Below are 21602 nucleotides of genomic sequence, written 5' to 3'. Positions count from 1 at the left end.
CCTGGTCCCCTAGAAACTGGGCCACATCCTGGCTCTCAGCTCAAGGTTTGCAGGGAGGGCAGAAGCAGGTCTGTCCTACTGTTTCCTCTCACCGCAGGGGCTGGAGTTGGGCCTTGGGAGTGGGAAGGGAGCCAGTTCGGAGGAGGGCAGAGCTGGGCAGAAGCCCCTGGAGAGGCAGCAGGGAGTATCTGCCAGCCGAGCGAGGACAAAGTGGTGATCAGAAGAGAAGAAGGGGCAGAAAAATGTACCCAGGGTTTAATAGCTGAGGGAGAGCAGGGCCGCTGGATACAGGCCACAGAACGCTTCCTTTGCTGCTCAGGTGTGACTCCTCCTTGTGTTAACCACAGGGCTGTCCACCCAGTTGGAGACTCTGACAGCCACTTGCGTGCTGCGCTCATAACCCCCCCACTCAGTTTAGTTGATGTAGAAGCATAGAAGTTTGGGGCCGGGCTCCCCATACCACACCTGTTCCGGGCTCCCTCGGGAGCGGGAGCGTAAGGGAAGCAGTGTTGGTGGGAAACTTGCATTTTTCTCCCAGCGCCAGCTGGCCCGAGTCCACCTCCCAGGGAAGAATTTGGAAGCTTTGCCACAGATGCAGGGTGTGAGGGCTGGTGGGACTGGGCTCCACAGAGCTGCATTTTCTGTCTGGAAACAGGAGAGAGAAGAAGGCAGCAAGAAACTGACCCTCCCCCCCTAAAGATTTAGGAGCATTTTTTTCTCTGACTTCAGTGGTCGCCTGCACTTTTGGAGCCGTCTGCCGGGACGGGGCTGCTGGTACAAGGAGGGCTGGGTGGGGTTGGCAGCGTGAGGCAAAGGCAGATCTCCTGAAGGTGCCCCAAACCCGCAGGTGTGTCTCTGGGCCTCTGATAACCAAGCTTGGGCAGCAGTTCTTAACTGGGGGTGGACGTTACTGGATTTGGAGAGGGCTGGGTGGAGTACGGGAAGTTTTGAAAAGGCACCCTCACCATCATTCTGCAATGAGGAAAACAGAAAACCCAGCAGACTGACCGCAGCTGCAGTACGAGAGGGAGGCGGGTGAAACCCTGTGGATGGTGGGCCCAAGAAGACCAGCCCTTCTCTGTGTGCCATCCTGGCCTCTCTATAACGTGGGGACAAGAGGGATGGGGGGGTGGGTGGGTGAAGAATGGGAGTGGTGGGTTTTTTTTTTAATATAGATGGAAGAGAGGTGTGGGGTTTATAAAGTTGAAAAACACCAGGAGATGGCCCTCTTGTTATTCCTGTGACTGTCCTGTCACCAATGGGTGGCTCCCCAAGGGCTGACAGGCTTCCCCATGCTTCAGGGTCTCTCAGGGCATTAGCCCCACCCCAGTCTCCGTCACTCTACCTCTATGATTCAACCTCTGCTAGCAGCCCAGGAAACCTTTTAAAGCCTCGGCCAGCAGCCCTGTCATCGCTTCTCATTGCACTTAGGAGGAGGCTCCCAGGGGCCCCAGCTGCTCCCTGGACCTGCACTGGTCTTCCCGGCTGATCCTGCCCTGGCCTTTGGGTCTCAGCTAAATTGCCACCGCTCTCAGAGGGCGCCCTGCCCACCCTGGCTTAGTGGCCTTCAGCCTTTTCTTCCCGTTATCCCTCCCCCTTCCCACCTGGAAAAAGCCCATTTAGACACTTTCCCCCTAATTGCTCCCCCAGGAATGTGAGTACCACGGATAGACCAGATCTCTCTCCCTGTACTGTATATATCTATAGGTACAAGATTTTGTAAGATTTTTAAAAAAAAATTCACCTTGCCCCCTTACACGTGCATGCCCAGCTGCGGTAGCACCGCCCTCCTGCCCTGCTTTCCCCATCGCACTACCTTTTCTTTGTTTATTTTTGGTGGATCTCCCCACACCGGAATGTAAAGTCCAAGGTAAGAGGGGCCCTGGAGGTTTTGTTCACCGTGTGTCCTCAGCATGACTGATCGCCGGCACTCAGCAAATATAGAAACTCCACAGACAGCCTGCTATTTAGAGCCACTCAGCCACCAATCATGGGGAAGCGAGGAGGGAGAGCTGAGAACTCAGGCCCGAGTGGCCGTAGAGGACCCCATAGGGACATGGGGGAGCGGTGCTAGGGGTGCCACCCTCTCCCTGTAGCTGTGCGTGATGGGAGGCAGGTGCATGACACACAGAGAAGGCACTGAGGCCATTTCTACTTTTAGAATACTGATGCATTTTTTATTAAAGAGGAGAATAAAGCATTTGTAAATATATTTCTCTCACGTATACTTCAAAGGCGACGCTGGTCAGCCACTACAGCGCTGGGGGCAGACAGGCCAGAGCTCTTCCCCCACCCTCTCCCTCCACTCCTCCCCCCAGATAACAGAGACACATGGAGGGCCGGGAGCTGCCCAGCCCAAAGGACAAAAGGTTCCAAGTTGCATGAATGGAAGGACCCAGCCGCCAGCTCGCATCACAGTGCCGCCCGGAGAGCAGGGTGGTGTCTCCAGGGAGGTCGGGCGTGCGTGTTAAGAAAACCCCGTACCCATTACAAATAAGTAAGGCATGAAAGTTCCCAATGGGTTCCTGGCACAGAGGCCAGGGCCACCGCCTTCCACTGGACTGTATGGCTCCTCTGATTTCTAGGGTCTCAGGAAGGGCAGCAGAAGGAACCAGAACTGAAGGACTGGCCAGGGCAAGCTGGGGACGTGGGCATCTCTTAGCTGAAGGTTGACTCTCTGAAGTCTTAAACCAAAAAATTAAACCCCTAACCCAGCTGGGTCCTCAAAGGCCCCCCACAAAAGTGGGAGGTTAAAAGCAGGCATTTTATCAGAGGGAGAGAGGGGACACGTTTCTTATCCCTGTCCCAATTCAATACTACTCGGTGTGGGGTGAGGATCTGACAGTCCCCAGTGAAGTGGGGGTAGGAGTGGACACTGAGACCACTGGCTGGTGGCACATGCCCAGGACATTCTGGGGGCTGCAGGTGTGACCTGTGCCAGGGTTGGCCTGTGGGGAGCATGGAGTGAATGAGACATCATGGTCCCTGAGATGTGGGCAGGTGAAGAGAGGGGAGGCAGAAGCCAAGCTTGGTGAGTGGGAGGCGGTGTGCAGAGGTGGGGGCTCCCACCGCCCCAGCCCCTGGAAGGCTTAACAGCCCCAGCAGGCATGTCTGGGCTGGACCTGGAGGGGCTGGCTCTGAGGGAAACAGTGCACGGCTCTGCCAGGGGCTCCCCTTCCCCTCCTCTGATTGGCTACAGATCTGCTGTGAGCTGAGGGTCTCCGGGGAGAAGCCTGGCCTAGGCAGGGCTGGATCAGGGGACACCCGGGCCTGGCTGAGGCCTCCTGCTCTGCAAGGCAGGGGCCGTCTCTGACCTGGTCAGGACCCCAGGTTGGGGCAGCTGGTGCTGAGGAAATGTGGGAGCATCACAGCTGGGGAGAAGCAGTGGGTGGTCCAGGAGACCCCTGAAACCTGAAACAGTGGCTCTGGGGTCCCCTTTCAAGTGTTTCCAGTTGTGGCGAGGGGTCAAGGAGACCTCTAATGGCAAATCTCTCAGAAAAACCAAACTTTGGAAAAAATTTAAAAAGCCAAATAACCCAAAAAGGCTTGCAGAAGGCTGGCCACCAATCTGAGGGTGAGGCCCAGGGTCAGCAAGCCGGGGACTGGGAGAGCATGGGGATCCCTGGGGGAGTGGGGACGTTTGGCTTTGAAACTCTGGGCTGCGCCTTTGGGCTGATGCAGGTGGCCAAGGGCTCCTGGGAGGCAGGACAGGTTGGCCGCCTCCCACATCATCAGGGAACGTGCTGTGATCCCAGATCAGAGGGACCCACTTGTCATGCGCCTCTGGAGCAGCCCCGTGCTGTGATGTATTGCTGCTGAAGGCTCTCCCTCACCAGAGGATGCACGGGCCAGGCATGCAGGCCAGGAAAGGGTCACTTGCTGCTGTGCGTCTTGACTTTGGTGGCATTGATGTCAGCCTTGGTCTTCTGGATCCTGGAGAAGATCTCCTTGAAGAGAGCCTTGTACTCGGGCTGGCTCTGCTCCAGCCGCTTGTCCACGGCCTCCACGTGCTGGCTCAGGCTTTTCTCCCCGGCCTTGGCCTCCCCCTGGCCCTCCTCGCCCCCCCGCAGGTCCCTCCACGAGCTGTCGCGGGAGATGGGCCTCGAGGTCTGCACGCCGGCATGCCGCACGCCGGCCCCGTGCTGCCGGCACTTGCTCAGCAGCTCCTCATACTTCTCGAGCAGCGCGTGGTACTGCTCGTCCACCTCGCGCAGGATGGACATGCCCCGCTTGCGCACGCTGTTGGCGTGCAGCGTCAGGTTGCCCGCATGCCGGCTGGCTGGGTCTTTGGCCACGATGGCGTTGAGGGCCGTGTCGCTGCAACTCTTGCGCACTGCGTGACCCGGGGAGGCGGCCGGCGAGGGGACACCGTCCTGGGCACCTGGGTCCTCCCCGCGGCCCGGCTGGGGGTCGTCGGCCTCAGGGGCCTGGGTGAGGGGCGCCAGCAGAGCCTCAGCCAGCTGGTCCTCCCGGCCCAGCAGGTAGGTCTTGGCCTGCTTCATCTGCTGCAGCTCCAGCAGCTCGGCCTCCAGCTCCTGCACGCGCAGGCGGCAGGCCTCCATGTCGCACAGCTGCCGCTCGAGCTCCGAGTACTCCTGCAGCACCGCCGTGTACTCGCGCTCGGCGCGCTCCTTGCGCTGCCGCTCCTGGCTCACCTGGGAGCGCAGCGCCCCCACCAGGGTCTGCAGCCGCTCGTTCTCCTGCTCCAGGGGCCGCGGGCCCAGCTCCAGGGAGGAACTGTGGAGGCGGAAGGCATCTTTGCACCTGGCGGGGAGACGGGGCAGGGGGCAGGGGGCAGGGGGCGGGGCAGAGGTCATGGCCGGGGCCCTACAGCCCAGCCTCAGTCCTTACAAATCTCTTGTGCACTGGGCTGGAGTTACGTTTGCTCCTCCCCATCCACTCTCCACCATTCACCCTTCACCCTTCACCCTTCTCCCCTACTCTATGCCTGGGGAGGCTGACCACCAACCGCGGCCCCAGATAGGTCTTCCCACTCTCTCCAGGGCTCAGCCTGTGGGGGGCAGTGGGGAGGGGGGAGGGGCAGAGGGAGGCTGCAGGTACGTCCTCCCTGGGTTCTCTCCATGGTCACTGCCGGCTGGGCAGCCTTCTCTCTTCCCCTTGCCACTTGCCTAGGGCTGGGAACAGCTCCCCTCTCTGCTGCAGCCCAGGGCACTGTAGTGTTCCCGTGGTTTCCCTACTCCTTGCCCACACCTCTTCTTTATTAACTTATCTGTTCCTCTGTGTGAGGCACTATTTCCTACCAGGACTCTTATTGAAACACCCACTAAATATGTGATAGGTATTCTTACCTTATTAAGGGTAATAGTTGTCAGGTCTTAGATTTGACGGAAATTGAAAAGTACAGTGGTTGACCCCTCCTGGGTTAGAATCCTGGCTGTGCCTCTTACTAAACAAGTGACCTTGGGTAAGACACATAACCTCCGAGCTTCAATTTTCTCATCTGGGTAGTGGGCATAACAAAAGACCCCTCCCAGTGTTGCAATGAGAATTAAATCAGCACTCAGTAAATGCCAGCAGCTATGACTGTCATCAGCAACAGTACCAGCTTCTCTCATGGCCTGGACGATGCACCAACTCTTGTTCCCACCTGCTGCCTCTCCCCTGCCCTGGCTGGCAGCCCTGGGGACTCAGAGACACAGAGTAGTGCCCTCACCTACCGGGGGCTGGTGCACAGCTCCTTCAGGCAGGGAAACGTGTGGATGGTGCGCCTGCGTTCCCGCTTCTCCCGGAGCACTCGCAGCTGCTCCAGGCCCCTCAGCTGCTCCACCTGGGCCTGCAGCTCCTCCACCTGGGCCTGCAGGCGCTCAATGGTCTCCGTCAGCCTGGGGGGTGGGGTGGGGTGGGGCAGGGGACATGCAAGGGAGAGGTTTTAAGGGGAGAGGGCCAGCCCACCTTACTGCGCTATGGCTCCCTGCAGATGGAGGGATGTGGGGTAGGGGACAGGCAGGAACCCTGGAGCTGTGCTGCCTAGCCCAAGGGTCAGATGGGGAACTCTGTGCATGCCTAAGGATCCACTCTTCTTCCATACCTCCCAGGTCAAGCCGATCACTCCTCCTTTCTGCCACCTCAGTTCCTTGTACACTCCTCTATCACTTATCATCCTGCACTGAAATAGAATATTTACACGCCTGCCTTCTCTCCCAGGCTGTGAGCTCCCAGCGGTGGGACAGCATCTTTGTATCTCCACCATTGTATCCTCAGTGTCTAAAACAGAGCCTGCAGGAGTCTGAGACCAGCCTGGGCAACATAGCAAGACCCGATCTCTACAAAAAACTTTAAAAATCAGCCGGGCATGGTAGCATGCGCCTGTATCCTAGCTACCTGGGAGGCTGAAGCAGGAGGATTGACTGAGCCCAGGAGCTGGAGGCTGCGGCGAGCTATGATCATGCCACTGCACTCCAGCATGGGTAACAGAATAAGAGCCTGTCTAAAAATGAAATTAAAAATTAAAAAATAAAACAGATCCTGATGCATAGTTGGTGCTTAAAGAAGGGTTGTGGCCTAAATGTTAAACCATGAAAAATCGACAAGGGCAAACTCACTGTCATCCTAGGTTTTTAGGGAGAAGTGCATGAGTCATACCCACAAGTCTGTAGACCCATGTGCACACCCAGCCCTGGGCCTCTCCCTCATCCGCTCCCCAGCCCTCAGCCGGGCCCTCACCCATGGATCTTCTGCTGGGCAGCCTTACTCTCCAGCACCAGCCTCTGGTTGGTCAGCTCCAGGTCTCGGGCTGTCAGGTCCAACTGCTCGTACACTTTGGCATGCTGCTCATTCACATGCCGCAGAGTATCCAGCTGCTTGGTCAGGTACTGGGGGCCAGGGGGCATCGAGTAACCTTTTAGAATGGGGTAGGGGCAAATGTCTCTGCCTGGGCCCTACTCCCACTTCTAAGGGCAGGTTTCCTTTGAAATATTTGTCTTCAGCTGATTGAGGGGTAAAGACAGTAAAATGGGGCTGCCTGGGATAGTTGTGCAGGTTGTGAACTGTGCAAGGCTGTTGGGCCAAGGTTGTATCTGCTAAGTGGTTGCCTTTTTCTAAGTTGCACAAAGGCACACGTGGGCCAAGGGGCCTCTGATGGGCGGGGCAAGTATGTACAGGGCCTGCATGGCCCCTCACCTCGATCTCCTGCACTTGTTCCTCGTTGGTGGAGTACATCTGCTGCAGGGACTCCTCCAGCTCCTTGTTCCTCTCCAGCAGAGTCTTCCCCAGCTCCGCAGCCAGGTGTAAGTCTGCAGGGAGGGATGAGAGGGTGGGAGAAACATGAGCAGCATGAGAACAAAGACAGAAGACCCCCATTAATGTTCAGAGCATCCACTGTGGCGGGGGGCGGGGGGCGCCCTAGGCAACCAAGACACATGGAGCCTTGAGGCCTGGGAGGAGATGTAAGCCAGGATCTAAGTCTATGCATTGACTGTCACTTCTGGTCCTTTCCTGAGCCTCCCAGGGCTTGCTCCCCTTCTCCTGTAAGTCTGTGCTTAAATGTCACTTTCTCCAGGGGGTCTTTCCCTAACCACTTGATTCAGATTTGCAACTTCCACTGCCCTGCACTCTTTCCCCCCAATAATTTTTCTCCTTAGCACTTAGCACTATCTGTTTTACCAAACTCGTTACTCATTTATCTTGTTATCTCCCTGAACTAATTGTGAGCTCATGGCACAGGGATTTTTTTTTTTTTTTTTTTTGAAATAGGGTCTCACTATGTTGCCCAGGCTGGATTACAGTGGCCATTCATACAGTGACTATGGCTCACTGCAGCCTTGAGCTCCTGGGTTCGAGTGATCCTCCAGCTTCAGCCTCCCAAGTAGCTGGGACTACAGGCATGTGCCATGGCACCTGGCTGGGGCAAGGATTTTTATCTGTTTTGTTCACTGGTATCCTCAGTGCTGAGGGCACTGCCTGGGACAGAGTCAGTGCATAATAAATAAATCTTTTTTGAAAGAATGAGTGGAATGTGGTAAGAGCATCCACAGACATAGGAGCAAATTGCCCTAGGATGAGAGGTAAGGGAGGGCTTCACTCTTCCTGGGGGTGATGGGAGGCTCAGACAATGGGCAGCCTTCATGTTGGGCTTAGAAGGGTGAATAGGAGCTCACTGAGAGGCAGAGAGGGCAGAAGGGCTTGCTAAGTATTAGAATTAGATGAGGATTCAGAACTCTTTCGTCCAAGTTCTTCATTTTATGGATGACAGGCAGGAGAGTGAAGAGTGACTAGCCCAAGGCCACCATTTGGTTTATGGCCATTCTGGGAGTAGAATTCAGGTATCCTTACCCCAGTTGGGTACCATTCCATCCTAGTAACACATACTCTTTTCTCAAACCTTCTACTTTCCTTGGGTGGCAAAACTATCCTCCTCCAATAGCCCTAGTTCTTGTACCTTGTAGGACCGGAACCTCCCCTCCCCCACCCCAGCAAAAAGTAAATGAGCATCCATCAGAGAGGCTGGGAGAGAATCTGTCCTGTTTTTAGGGGATGTTGGGGGCAGTGGGGGAAGAGGTTAGAAGGAAGTGGCAGGCACTGAAATCGCTAAAACTTCTCTTTGTGGGTCTGACTTGTGCGATGGTACCTAGATTTTGGAATGGATACAACCCCTACCACTATGCATATACATATTAAATATATTTATTATTCCCTTCATTTCTAAAAAGAGTTAGGCAGGGTGATAAACTTAGAGCAAGCTCAGGGCAAGTTTCACAAGGCTGTGTTCTTAATTACTTATTGCTTTACTGAGACAGGGCCTCACTCCGTCACTCAGGCTAGTGTGCAATGGCACAATCATAGCTCACTGCAGCCTCGAACTTCTAGGCTTAAGCCATCCTCCTGCCTCAGCCTCTAGAGTAGCTGGGACTACAGGCATGTGCCACTGTGCCTGGCTGATTTTTTTAATTTTTTGTAGAGATGGGGTCTTGCTATGGTTGCCCAGGCTGGTCTTGAATTGCTGGCTTCAAGCAATCCTCCCGCCTTGGCCTCCCAGAATGCTGTAATTATAGCTAACTAGCTTTAATGTTTTTCTTAAGGCATACGTGATTTTTTTAAAAAGTACATAAAGGTTAAAAAGCAATGAAAAAAAAATTACATGAAACTATACCTCCTAAACAATCTTACCTATAATTGGGAATTCCAGAAAGAAACGGACATGGCCCGAAATGGTTATGAAAGAATAATGTCATTCACAAGTAATTAAAATTACACTCTACGTATGTGGCCTGGGAGGAGGGGAGAAATGGAGTAGAAGAAAGAAAAGGAAATAAATATACCACCTAGAGAAAGATGCTGTTAACATTTGGTGGCCATCCTCCAAACAGTTCTCTGTGCTCTAAACACCTGTAGATATAATTTTGTGTAAACAGAATCATATTTTTCTGTACCTGCATTTATCAATACGGCATGGGTGGCTTTTTGTGTCAACATAAATCTATATGATCATTTTTAGTGGATGTAGAACATTCTATTGTATACAGGTGTCCATATAACTGTCCCTAAATAGAACTTGGTGTTGGACCTTTAGGGTGTCTTTCAATTTTTTTCTCTATTAAAAACGAAACTGTAATTAACTTCATTGTACAAAACATTTGTGCAAATCATTGCCTATTTCCTTAGGTCTCTTTCCTGGAGACAGAATCACTGGGACAAAGGGTAGGCCTTTTTGATTCATTCTGCCAAAAGACTGTCCAGGAAAGCATTGGTCTTTTTCACTTTATGAGGCTGTTTCTTAAGCAGCTCTCAATCTAGGCTGGCGGTGTAAATCCAGATCAAGATGCATAAAGACAGATCCTCTGGGGCCAGTATGATGTGGTCCAGGGATTCAGCTCTTTCCTGCTTCCCTTTTTACACATACTGATAGTTCTAGGGTCCCCAGAGGATGGATGGGCTCTGTACTCCCTCTGGGCAAGTTTCCTAAATACAGTTGTTTCGGCTGAGAGCTTTGCTACGCATCGGACAGGCCTGGGGTGGCGGTCTTCCTCTCGGACAAGCGCTGAGGGCGGTGACTCTTCGTGGGCAGTCTGGGGCAGAGCCTCGGGCTTTCTTTCAGCCAAGCTGGGGGCAGGACTGAGTCACCTTTTGAAAGCCAGAGGGGACTGACCAGCCACCAGGCCTGGACAAAAGGCCAAGCTGCCTGACAGGAACAAACCCGGAGACTGCCCCGACACGCAGAGGTGAGGTTTGGAAGAGCCAGAGTGGAGTCCCCAGGCTGGGCCTGAGCCAGAGCAGGGCCTCGTGCCCAGATGTCATGTGGAGACGGAGTGCAAAGCTGCTATCCTAGCGCAAGGCCGCCACAACTTAGCCTGCAAAAACGAAAGCAGCTTCCCCAAACACCTACCTCAGCCGTTAAAAAAAAAACTAAATTATATATCACAGGTAACCTTTAGCCTTGAGCAATTAGCTTTCTGATGAGGACGCCAAGAAAATCTAGTTACCTAAAATAAACCTACTAAGAGAATGAGGACACTTGCTGTAGGAATTTATTAACTATAAGGTGGGAAAGTCTGGAGGCGTCTACAAAGTGTGAAGTTGGATGTTAAGATCGTTGAGCTACAACCCTGTGTTAAGTTGTGCTTAGCAGTAACTGGGGAGTGCAGCGAGACCGCCCACGGTTCGTGATGACAGCGCCACGCCATCCTCCCAGTCTCCCTAATGGGATGGCGAGCATTCAGCTCGTCCCCAAACAGGATCCAGTAGTTCAGGTATAAATGAGAAGGAACACCCTGCTAAATGTTTCCCCCTTGGAAACTGTTAGGTGGTCTGTGAAGAGGCCACTGCTACTCTTTCCTCCCCCTGCAGTGGCATCAGGGGACACACTTCACGTGGTGGTCTGCGTGGAGCTCCTGCAGCTTAACTAGAGTCCAAGGCCACAGAGGGGGAGGGAGGAAAGGCCCAGAGCAATGCAACGTCATGCCCTCCTTCCAGGCGAGTGTCTGGGCTGCGAGTGTACTTCTAACCCTGGCAGGCCCTGCGGTATACACCACACTATAAACCAGGGACATTGAAAGTTGCTCTTCGAAGGCAGAGAATGTGTCCTGGGCTGCCTAGAGACTCAGGGATGGGGAGGAAGGGAAAACACAGTAGAAGCTGTTTTGGGGTGGAGGGGCAGGAGCTCAGACGTTTCAGGGAAACTGGATCACGGTGCAAGCTAAGCTGGCCACCGCTGCCAGAGGGATCACGGGAAGTGGAGAAGCTGCAGTGCAGGGGGTGGTGGGGTGGGGGCCGCTGAATGCAGCCAAGTGCTAGGGAGAGGACACCACCTAGCTGAGAGCCGCTGGCTGGTGCCCGCTCCAGGCTGGGGAGGGAGGCCTGGGAGCAGAAGGGGGAGCTGGCGAGGCAGGAAGTAGAAGCGGAGTAACTAACAGCCGCCCCTGCCAGATTAATGGTCACACTGCACCAAGCCAGGGAAGGTACGGAGTCTGGGCTGGCACCTCCCCTGCCTGGACAACGGGGCTTTCTGGGGTCTCCTTCAGTGGGCTTTAGTGGTTTTATGTGAAGCACGCCCCAGAGGCCTGAGAAGGGATGGCTGAGGAGCTGAGGGGACATCTTTGAAGAGAAACCTCGGAATCCCACGGCCCCTCACCGGCTGGGCTACGACAGACTGCAGAGCAAAAGGACGGGAAAGGGATGGAGTCCGCATAGGGAAGAGGAGACAAAGGTAGGGATGCGGGTTCCAGGCGGAGGATGCGAGTTACCACCTGGTCACCCGGCAGGGCTGTCGTCCCCCACCCCCAGCTTCCAGGACACAATTGTCAAGAACTCTGGGTCTGCAGAATCAGGGTCAGGTCACCTTTGGCGTAACCTGCGGGGAGGAAGGAGCTCCCTGCACTGCCGTGTCACAGCTCTCCTAAGGCTGAGGACACAGGTCAGCCTAGGCGGGGCAGGAGTGGTGGGTCCCAGGGCTCAAATCTGTGACTCAGCAGCCATCTCTCAGCCTGGAAAGAGGTACCCACAGGGCCTGTCGCACCTGGCCCAAGGTGGGGGAGGGAGGTGGGCAGAGAGAGAATGTCAGTGCTTAATAATTAATGGCTTTTCCTATTTTTACAGGCGCTTGTGGCAGTGGGCACAGAGAACACAGTGAAAATCTAAGACCTCACATGTCGTGACTGCTCCCCTCCATCGGGACAGAGCAGCAAAGTCAAACAGGATCTCTATGGCCAAGCTTCTAGAAAGTGAAGTTGGGACCTACCCTTGGGACAGGGGGAAACAGACATGGAGGGGAGACCAGGTGGCTACAGGAAAAAACCACTTCTTGGACCACTCAGGACAACCAGGCAGCACAGGGGCAGATGAGAATTTGGGGAATAGGAGTTGGGAAGGGGGACACAACAGCCACCTGATCACCAGTGTAGCTGGACTTTGGCCCCAGCTCCATCCCACCATCCAGGTCCCCATGCCTGGCCCTCAGGGGCAGAGTAAGGGGTGGGCATATGGGGGTGGTGCCTCAGTAACTGTGCCTGGGACTTCCTCCAGCCTCCCACCGCCTATGCCTACTTTCCAGTCTTCTCGTGTCCCTTCATGTCTTGGTACAAGTGTCCCTTCCCCTGAAATGTCTGCCTGCTCCCCTCCCTTCTTTCCTTCCTCCCTCTGCCTGGGGAGCCCCTCTCTGCCTTACAGCTCAAAGGGGCCTCTGCATACACCCGAGTCTCTGTTCTCACTGTGGCGGGGTGGAGAGCTGCAGAACCCCTCACACTCTGACACATTGTCAATTTCATCCCATTTCTGTTTCCTCTGATGTAATGCAGAGTCCCTTGAGGGCAGAAACTATGTCCCCAGGCTCAGCACAGAATGTGGCCCATGGCAAGCAGACATCTGGTTTTTGGCAGAAAGTTCCAGTTTCTTCTGAGGTTGTCTCATTTCTGGTTTCTCTCCTTGTTCCTGGGCTCTGGCTACCACTGGGGATGCTGGGCCAGGCTGACTGCTGCAGACCAGCAGGGCCAGAGAAGTAGGGGCCTGCAGGGCCCACCTCTCACCCAGCCCCAGAGCATGGCCACCCAGCCCAGCTGGAACCTCAGATACCTCTCCCTCTTGAAAAGCCGCACATTTCCCACCTCTACTCCCACCTCTGGGCCAGGCACAGTGTCAAAGCCTTTCTTAGGGGTGCAGGGATTAAATGAGACAGCAACAATATTAGCATCTGCCTCCCTGAGGGCCATCTTCCCAAGAACTCAGCTTCCAATCTTTCCTTCTAAGCCTGCTTCTTCCAGGAAGCCCTCCCCACTGCTTCCTGTGCCCATAATGCTGTAGTTTAGTTATAAGCCCACCTCCTTCACCTGCTGGGGTACACCTTGAGGGTCAGGGCTACAACTATTACCAGCCCCCAAGACGGTGCCTGGTACTAAGTGGAGCCTGATAGGTGTTTGTGGAAAAGTTTTGGTGTTAATGCCCAGTATGGGGGAGGGGGTTGCTGAGAGTCAGTGCAGGGCATCTCACTCCGGGCAGCAGGGCTGAGGCTAGAGTCCAGGGCATAGACCACGGCAGGGTCTAGCCCAGCACTGCCAGTCCCACACTGGTCCCCCAGAGGCTCTGATTAACCCACAGTCCTGAGCATAAGCACAGAGCCTCATCTGCCAGTGAATCTCAGCTGCATGGGGAAGTGGGTCAGGGCCAGGAAATAAAGGCTCTGGGATCTGGGGAGATGTCTCTCACACTGGAGCAAAGCCATTCATCTGGGGACCAGGGTGTGAGCACACCAGAGCAGGGCATGATGGCACAAACTGCGCCAGACTTGTATCCATACCCCCCCAACGCCCCCAGGCTTGTCGACTTTGGGAAGGTCACTTTCCCTGGATACGGTTCCTGACCGCCAGCGGCTCTGACCATGCAAGAATGAGGCATCTTGTGGGAGGAGAGGGAGGATTTGACTTCTCTCCCACTGGCCTCCTCCTCCTTCCTGTCCCCATAGCCCCGCCCCCTACTCTCAGTGATGTCACTTAGGCCACCTCATCACCAGCTTCTAACCCCCTTCCAGTCGCCCTTTCTGCCCTCAGATGGGGCTGGGGGGGCTGGGGGGGGGGGCTCTCTTTTTACTGGGGTCTAATTGGGCACACTGTCCGAAATCCTCACATCCGATGCCCTTCAAACCATGAGCCATTTGGAAGGGGGCCCGGGAAGGTGGGCTAGGACTTCTCCCTGGTGAAGGTTGGTTGGAGACTCCGCTTTCGGCTTCTTAACCAGCATGGTCCCTGAACCACTCTTCCCTGGGTAGGAAGCGAGTTGGGGAAACTTTCTGGGAGTCTTAGAGCTCATAAATCCTGGCAGGGACGGGTGCTGCTGCGTTTGGAATGAGATAACTTCCCTCTACACATATACAACCCTTCCAGCAAAATATAGCGAGCGAGCCATCTCCTGGCCTCCAGAGACTCCCCGCCAGTACTCAGAGTCCCTAACAATGCCAGGGGCAGCCGGACAGTTGCTGCCTCTAGGATAGGGTGGGCGAGCCGGATGACCGATTCTCTGTCGTCCGGGGAAATAGGAAGGCCGCCCCCTACTTTTGCAGGTCTCTCCCCGTCCGGGCCGCGGCTTCCCGTGCAGCGCCCCCTCTCTCCAAGTCCCTGTTCTCTAAAGGCATCACTCCTCGGTGTCGGGCGCGCCCTGTCCAGCCCAGCCCTTCCTGGGTGATACCGCCCAACAATGGAGTAGCGGGCAGGGGTCGCGGGGCGCACCCCGCTTTCCTGCCCTGGTCACCCCGGCGCTCACCCTGCTCCAGGTCCTGCTGGTCGTACCAGGGCTCCTCTTCCTCTGCGGAGAAGTCCTCCATCCCGGCGGCTCTCCGCATGGCCCGCGGGTGGCGGGCGGGTGCTGCGGCGGCGCGGCTCAGGGCCGGGGCTCGGGGCCCGGGACAATGCGACGGAGGCGGGCCGGGCCTCCCGCGTCGCGGACTCCGGCTGCAGCGCCGCGCCCCTTCGCCATCGGCCGCCTGCCGGGAGCCCACGCGGGGCCTGGCGCGCCCCCGCGGTATGGCCGGGCCGGGGTCCGGCGGAGCCCCGGGCGCCAGGCGGCGGCTGCACAAAGAGCGGAGGGGTGGGGACGGCGGCCGGGACTGCGCCAGGGAGGGCCCGGGCCCGCAGGCAGGTCTGGGGCGCTAGGAGCGCGCGGGTGCCACGACGGGCGCCCCCTGCCCGGCTGTGGCTCGGGCTGCCCCCGGCCCACCCGGCGACACCGGGAGACGCGGCTGCATCTTGGCCGGGCCCGCCTGCCGTCTCCAGAGCTCCACTCCGCAGGGTGGGGCCGGCCGCCGGCGGCCAATCAGGAGGCGTATGCAAAGATGGAGGCGGGGCCTGGGCGGGACCTTCCCTGCGCCCGGGTCTGGGAATCGCTGGATCTACTCCGCCGTCGTCCTTCCCTCCAAGCCTGACTCCTTCAGTTACGTCTCGCTACCTGAAATTATTTTATTTTGTTTACTTGTTGTCATCTCTCTGGATCTCCTGAAAGCAAGGATTTTGTCTTTTTCACAGCTGGCTCCTCAGCTCCTGGAACAGGCTGGCCCATTGATATCTTCTATGGACATTTTTGAATGAATGAATATTAATTTACAATTATCTTTAAGAAGTTGAGTGTTTGAATGCCTGTGACCGAAAACTGCTGGCCAAGAGTGGCGAAGTTTGAGGATCTGTTACCTGTATTCTGTGCCTTTCTGTTTAATGTTCTGTTTCCCCCTCCTTTGGACCTATACCTATACCCAATTATACTCATTAAAACCATACACGGTTTCACCTATCCAAGTAGTCTTTCCTTAAAGGAGTTTTCAGACTCAAGCATTCATGTAACTCATTTTTATGGGGACTCACCACGTGCTGGTACTGTTGAGGTACTCCCAGTATATCCAACTCCGAATATATGTTGCAATATACCTACTAAAAGACTTGCATAGAATATAAAAAGAACACCTGCAGATCCATAAGTAAAAGGCACCCAAACCAGTAGAAAAGTGGATAACAAGACTTGACCAGACAATTCACTAGAAAGGATATCCAAATGATCCAATAAACATGTAACAAGGTACTCAACTTCTTTAGTCATAAGAGAAATGCAAGTTAAAACCACAAGAGGTACCACTACCCACTCACTTGAGTGGCTTTAAAAAAAAAGACAGACAATACCTAGTGTTGGCAAGAGCGTTGAGCAACTGAAACTGTTTTTCACTGCTGGTGGGAATATACATCAGGGTGACCACCTTAGAAACCTGCTTGTTGATATCCACGAAAGCTGAACACAAGCTGTTGTCACAGGTTGTGTTTCCAGGCGGTTGATCCGGAGATAGAGAGGGACGTGCAAGAAGTTGATCAGGGCATGCTTGCGGGATCAACATCTGAAGAAAAGGGAAGGTAGCAGGGTTGGAGACAGGGAGAAGCTGGGTTGGGATGTCGCCTCTGCAAAAGCCTCCTCTGACCCTTGAAGAATTTTGAATCTAGGGTGACCCATCAAAATAATTCCGAGTGGCAGCAGGGGAAGGGACTTGCATGTCCACTCACCTTCATATATCAACCAGTCATTCAAGCTGCCCCGGGGAAACGTGTGTGACCTCAGCCAAAGGAGCTCTTTTCAGCTGAGGCCTGGCAGCGGGGACTGCCAGCCAGCAGCGGCTGGGAGACTAGGTCCTTCTGTCCTGAAGGAGTGTCAGGGAGGCATCACACCAGCTACCATATATGCATACCCTATAACCCAGCAATTCTATTCCTGTATACGTGCAACAGAAATACGTACATAATGTTAGCCAAAAGACATGTACAAGAATGTTTATAGCAGCACTATTCATAGTAGTCCACACTGTAAACAACTCAAATGTCCATCAACAACTGATGAATAAAATGTGAAATGTTTGTGTAATGGAATATTACGTAGCACAAATAAAATGTTGAGTGAAAGATGCCAGATGCAAAGAGTAAATACTCATATTCATTTCTCACTGATTCTGTAAAAATGACCCCACATTTATGGCTTGAAACAGCACAAATTTATTATCTTACAATTCTGTAGCTTAGAAGTCTGACACGGTTCCCACTGGCTAAAGTCAAATCACTGGCAGAGCTGCATTCCTTCTGGAGGCTCCAAGGGAAAATCTGTTTCCTTGTCTCTTCCACCTTCTAGAGGCTGCCCACATTCCTTGGCTCACGGCCCCTTCCTCCATTTTCAAAGCCAGCTACAGAAGGTGGAGTCTTTCTCATAGCACATCACTTTGACCTCTTCTGCCTCCCTCTTGCCTGCACTTGGTATTACACTGGGCCCACCGAATAATCCAGGAAATCTCCCTATCTCAAGGTCCTCAATTTAATCACATCTACAAAGTCCCTTATGCTGTGCAAGATAACATATTCAGAGATTCTGGGGATTAGGACATGGATATCTTTGGGGGTCATGATTCTGCCTATTGCAATACAGTATGATTCCATTTTTACAAAGTTCAAAGTAGCAAAATTAATCAGGATAATGTTTGGCTTCTGGAAGATGTGGGGAACTCTAAGGGGTTGGGAGTGGTGTTGTTTTTAAATTAATTTTTAATTAAAAAAAGTGTTTTTTTTATTTTTATTTATTTATTTATTTTTTTTGAGACAGAGTCTCGCTTTGTTGCCCTGGCTAGAGTGAGTGCCATGGCGTCAGCCTAGCTCACAGCAACCTCAAACTCCTGGGCTTAAGCGATCCTACTGCCTCAGCCTCCCAGGTAGCTGGGACTACAGGCATGTGCCACCATGCCCGGCTAATTTTTTCTATATATATTTTAGTTGGCCAGATAATTTCTTTCTATTTTTAGTAGAGACAGGGTCTCCCTCTTGCTCAGGCTGGTCTTGAACTCCTGACCTTGAGCGATCCGCCCACCTTGGCCTCCCAGAGTGCTAGGATTACAGGCGTGAGCCACAGTGCCCGGCCTAAAAAAAGTTTTAAAAGCCTGGGCACAGTGGCTCATGCTTGTAATCTTAGCACTCTGGAAACCTGAAACAGGAGGATTGCTTGAGGTCAGGAGTTTGAGACCAGCCTGAGCAAGAGCAAGATCCCCGTCTCTACGAAAAATAGAAAAATTAGCCAGATGTGGTGTGTGCCTATATTCCCAGCTACTTGGGAGGCTGAGACAGGAGGATCACTTGAGCCCAGCAGTTTGAGGTTGCAGTGAACAATGATGATACCATTGTACTCTAGCCCAGGTGACAGGGTGAAACCTTATTTCAAAAAAAAATTTTTTTTTTACTGTGATAAAATACACATAACATAAAAAAGGTATTTTTTTCTAAGTGGACAGAGTAAATCAACATTGACTAGGTTAACCATCTTATTAAGTGTACAGTTCATTTGTATTAAATATATTCATAATGTGGTACAACTGTCACCAATATCCATCTCCATAACACTTTTTCTTTTTTATTTTTTTTGAGACAGAGTCTCACTCTGTTGCCCAGGCTAGAGTGAGTGCCGTGGCGTCAGCCTAGCTCACAGCAACCTCAAACTCCTGAGCTCAAGGGATCCTCCTGTCTCAGCCTCCCGAGTAGCTGGGACTACAGGCATGCGCCACCATGCCCGGCTAATTTTTTCTATATATATTTTTAGCTGTCCATATAATTTCTTTCTATTTTTAGTAGAGATGGGGTCTCACTCTTGCTCAGGCTGGTCTCGAACTCCTGAGCTCAAACGATCCACCCACCTCGGCCTCCCAGAGTGCTAGGATTACAGGCGTGAGCCACCACGCCCGGCCTCCATAACACTTTTTCATCTTGTAAAACTGAAACTCTGTATCCATTAAACAATAACTCCACATTTGGGAGCATTTTATTTCCTTATCTGGGTGCGAGATACATAGATGTGTTCACTTTGTGAAAATTCATCTACTTGAACACTTAAGATGTGTGTACTTTCCTGAAGATATACTTTAATAAAAAATTTACTTAAGAAAAATAGCCACCCTATGGCTGAGACTCAGGCAGTCTCTGCTCTTGTATAGCTTTTATTCTAGTGGGGAAACATAATGAATTATTACAAACTGCAATATGTGGAGAGAGAGAGTGAGTTTGGGGAATGGTTTAGATTTAGCATTCAAGAGAAGCATTCTGAGATGTCTCAGAAGGTGACATCTAAGCTAATACCAAAAGGATGAGACAGCAGCAGTCAAGCCAAGCTCTAGGGGGAGAGTGCTCCAGGCACAGGAGACAGCAAGGTCAAAGGCCTTGAAGCAGGAAAGAGCTTGACAGATTTTAGGAAAGGAGCAAAGTGGAGAGAGGAGAGATGAGATTACCTCTTTAGGGCCGTGGGAAGCGGTTGAGATATTTTTTCCTAAGTGGACAAAGTGAATCAACAAAAGGCTTTTATTTTCATTTGTAAAATACCACTCTGGTAGTTTCAGAGTATGGAATGGAAGAGGAGCAAGAAGACAAGTTTGGAGGCTTCTGCAATAGTCTAGAAGGATGGTAACAGTGGCATGGGCAATGCTGTAGCAGTGGGGATGGAGAGAGATGAGAAATATCTGGGGTTAGAACTATAGACATGCAGATGAATTGACTGGGAATCAGAGGGACACCTTAGATTTATTAATAGCTCTAGTCACTGGGCAATGATGATACCATTTATTGAGATGTAGACAATATGAGTCTAAGCAGATTGGGGGGCTGAGTTCCAGAGGGATCTGGTGGTCAGGACCCCAAGCTCACCTGGTAGTCACAGATTCCATCTCTACATCCCCCCAACTGTCCAACTGTCCCCCATTTCTTCATTCTGCAGGTCTGTGGGATGGTACTCACAGGGGCCAGGGCTGCCCCAGGGAGCTTAGGAAGTCCTTAGAAGCAAGTAGGGCCTTATGGGCAAAGAGCGGAGGGCCAAGTCCTGGGGAGCGCTACCTCAGTTTCCCCAGCCTAGGCAGCAAGGATGTTCGCAGGGCCTCTCTCTTTTTGGAGCAGTTAAAGGCAGTGCCCAAACCTGAAGGTTCACCTTCAGCCCCTGCAGCTAAGGATGCTTCAGTGACAACTTAGATGACCCCAATGTTTGAAAAGCATCCAGCTCCTAGGTCATCTTAGCCTTTAGCCTTGACGACACTGGCCATGCCTTCAGCATGCTTCTACTCTAATTCTCTCCTTTTCTGTAGCCCCCCTCCTCCTGCCCTGGCCACAGGGACAGGCAGTCCCCATGTCAGCCAGTGGGGACTGGGGATGTGGTGGCATCTCTTTTTCCAGAGCCCAGACATGTTGGTGGGAGAAGGTGGGATTCTCAATGCTGGGCCCAGGCACTGAGCAGGGTGATTCAGGCTGAATGGCAGTCCCCTGGGTCCCATGAAGCTGGTGTTGGGGTTGGGGGGTGAGCTAAGCTGGGCAGCCTATGCTGCCAGAGTGGTGGAGCCTCCCTGTGCCCCTCTGCAGGGCACAGAGGATTGGCGCCCTGGAGACCCTTGGAGCTGTGGGCTGGCTGGGGGGCAGGGTACCTGCTGCCCCGGGTACCTGCTGCCCCCAGGCCTTGCTGGGCCCTGGCCGGATTCGCCTCACAGGAGCCCCAGGCTAGTGTGGCCACTCCCTAAGCCTTCAGGGCAGATTTAGTGCTTTCTAAATTATTCCATGAGGAGGAAAACCAGATCTGCCTTTCAAGGAGGAAATTCCTCAGCCTCCCTGAGCGACCAGCCAACAAAGCCCTGGGATCCATTTCAGGCCTTTCCCTGTAATTTAGTCAAAGCAGGGTGAGAGCCCTGCCGCAGGAGCACGAAGTTCACACCACCTGACCTTGGTAACCCCGAGAGCCTGGGACCTCTTCTGTGCCAGGAAACATCTTATGGCGTTCCTTGTTGTGGGCTCTGTGCCCTCAAGCCTTGGCCACTGTGATTCCCCTGGGGCCGGCTGGACACCCCCGCTGCTGGGAGCGCTTATGCTGCGGGCATCACAGCCTCCTAGAGCTTCCTGGCAAGGCCAGTCCACCCCCTGGGTGGGGGAGCAGGGCACAGACACCAAGTCGGAGGAGCATTCAGCCACCGCGCGAAGATGGAAAGGCCCTCCCTGCGGGCACCGCTTGGGCGCAGGGCGGGGACACTGATGCCACAGCTGGCGCACGGTCTCCACCGCCCACCCCTGCGGATCCTCCACCTCCGCACCCTGTCCAGCCCAGCCCACCGGAAATGACGGCGAGCGCGCGGGCTGCGCTGACGTCGGAGGGTCCCCGCCACTCCTAGTCACACTGTCACGCTGGGGGAGGAGAGGGCGCCCAGCCACGCCTCTGGGCCTTCGGCGGACCCCACACGCGGCGCATCTTGGATTGAGGTCAAAGGATTAGGCGACACCAGGAACCCTCCCTCGGATTCCCACACCCTTGCAGGCAGCACCTCCCTCCCTGTCCCCAGACCCAGTTATACCAGCGCTGGGAGCACATTGTACCGAATAATCTCTCCCCATCTGTCCCCTCCACCAGTCTGAGGTCAGCGCCTGGCGGGGTAAGGCGCTCAGTACATTCGAGTGAGTGAGGTCATCTGGTCTCCATCCCTCTCTTCCCCCAGGCACCATCTGAGTTTGTTCCAGACAACTGTCTGTTCTGAAAGGGGAATTATTTCAGATTCTCACAGTCTTTGTGGTCAGGAAGTGCCTCCATATGTCTACCTCAAATCCTGCAGTTTAAACCTTCTGGGCCTGTCATCAGTGGAC

The 21602-nt window shown here is 53.8% G+C and overlaps 1 protein-coding gene across 2 annotated transcripts; it reads right to left on the bottom strand.

Moving 5' to 3' along the window:
• Positions 1–2202: 2202 nt before the first annotated feature.
• Positions 2203–14871, bottom strand: CDR2L (cerebellar degeneration related protein 2 like). Of its 2 annotated transcripts, none has more exons than XM_069481684.1 (5): positions 14704–14871; positions 7141–7253; positions 6685–6833; positions 5679–5843; positions 2203–4764 (listed from the first exon to the last, which is right to left on the bottom strand). In XM_069481684.1, the coding sequence occupies exons 1-5, from the start codon at positions 14780–14782 to the stop codon at positions 3873–3875; spliced, it is 1398 nt and encodes a 465-aa protein (XP_069337785.1). In that variant the 5' UTR covers positions 14783–14871; the 3' UTR covers positions 2203–3872. The 2 variants fall into 2 exon arrangements, with proteins under 2 accessions (XP_069337785.1, XP_069337786.1); XM_069481685.1 differs by having other exon boundaries at positions 2203–4737.
• Positions 14872–21602: the final 6731 nt, after the last annotated feature.

This window comes from Eulemur rufifrons, chromosome 9 (assembly GCF_041146395.1).
Source record: "Eulemur rufifrons isolate Redbay chromosome 9, OSU_ERuf_1, whole genome shotgun sequence".
NCBI lineage: Eukaryota > Metazoa > Chordata > Mammalia > Primates > Lemuridae > Eulemur > Eulemur rufifrons.
Note: the sequence above shows the minus strand (reverse complement) of the source record. Positions and strands in the feature narration are given on the sequence as shown.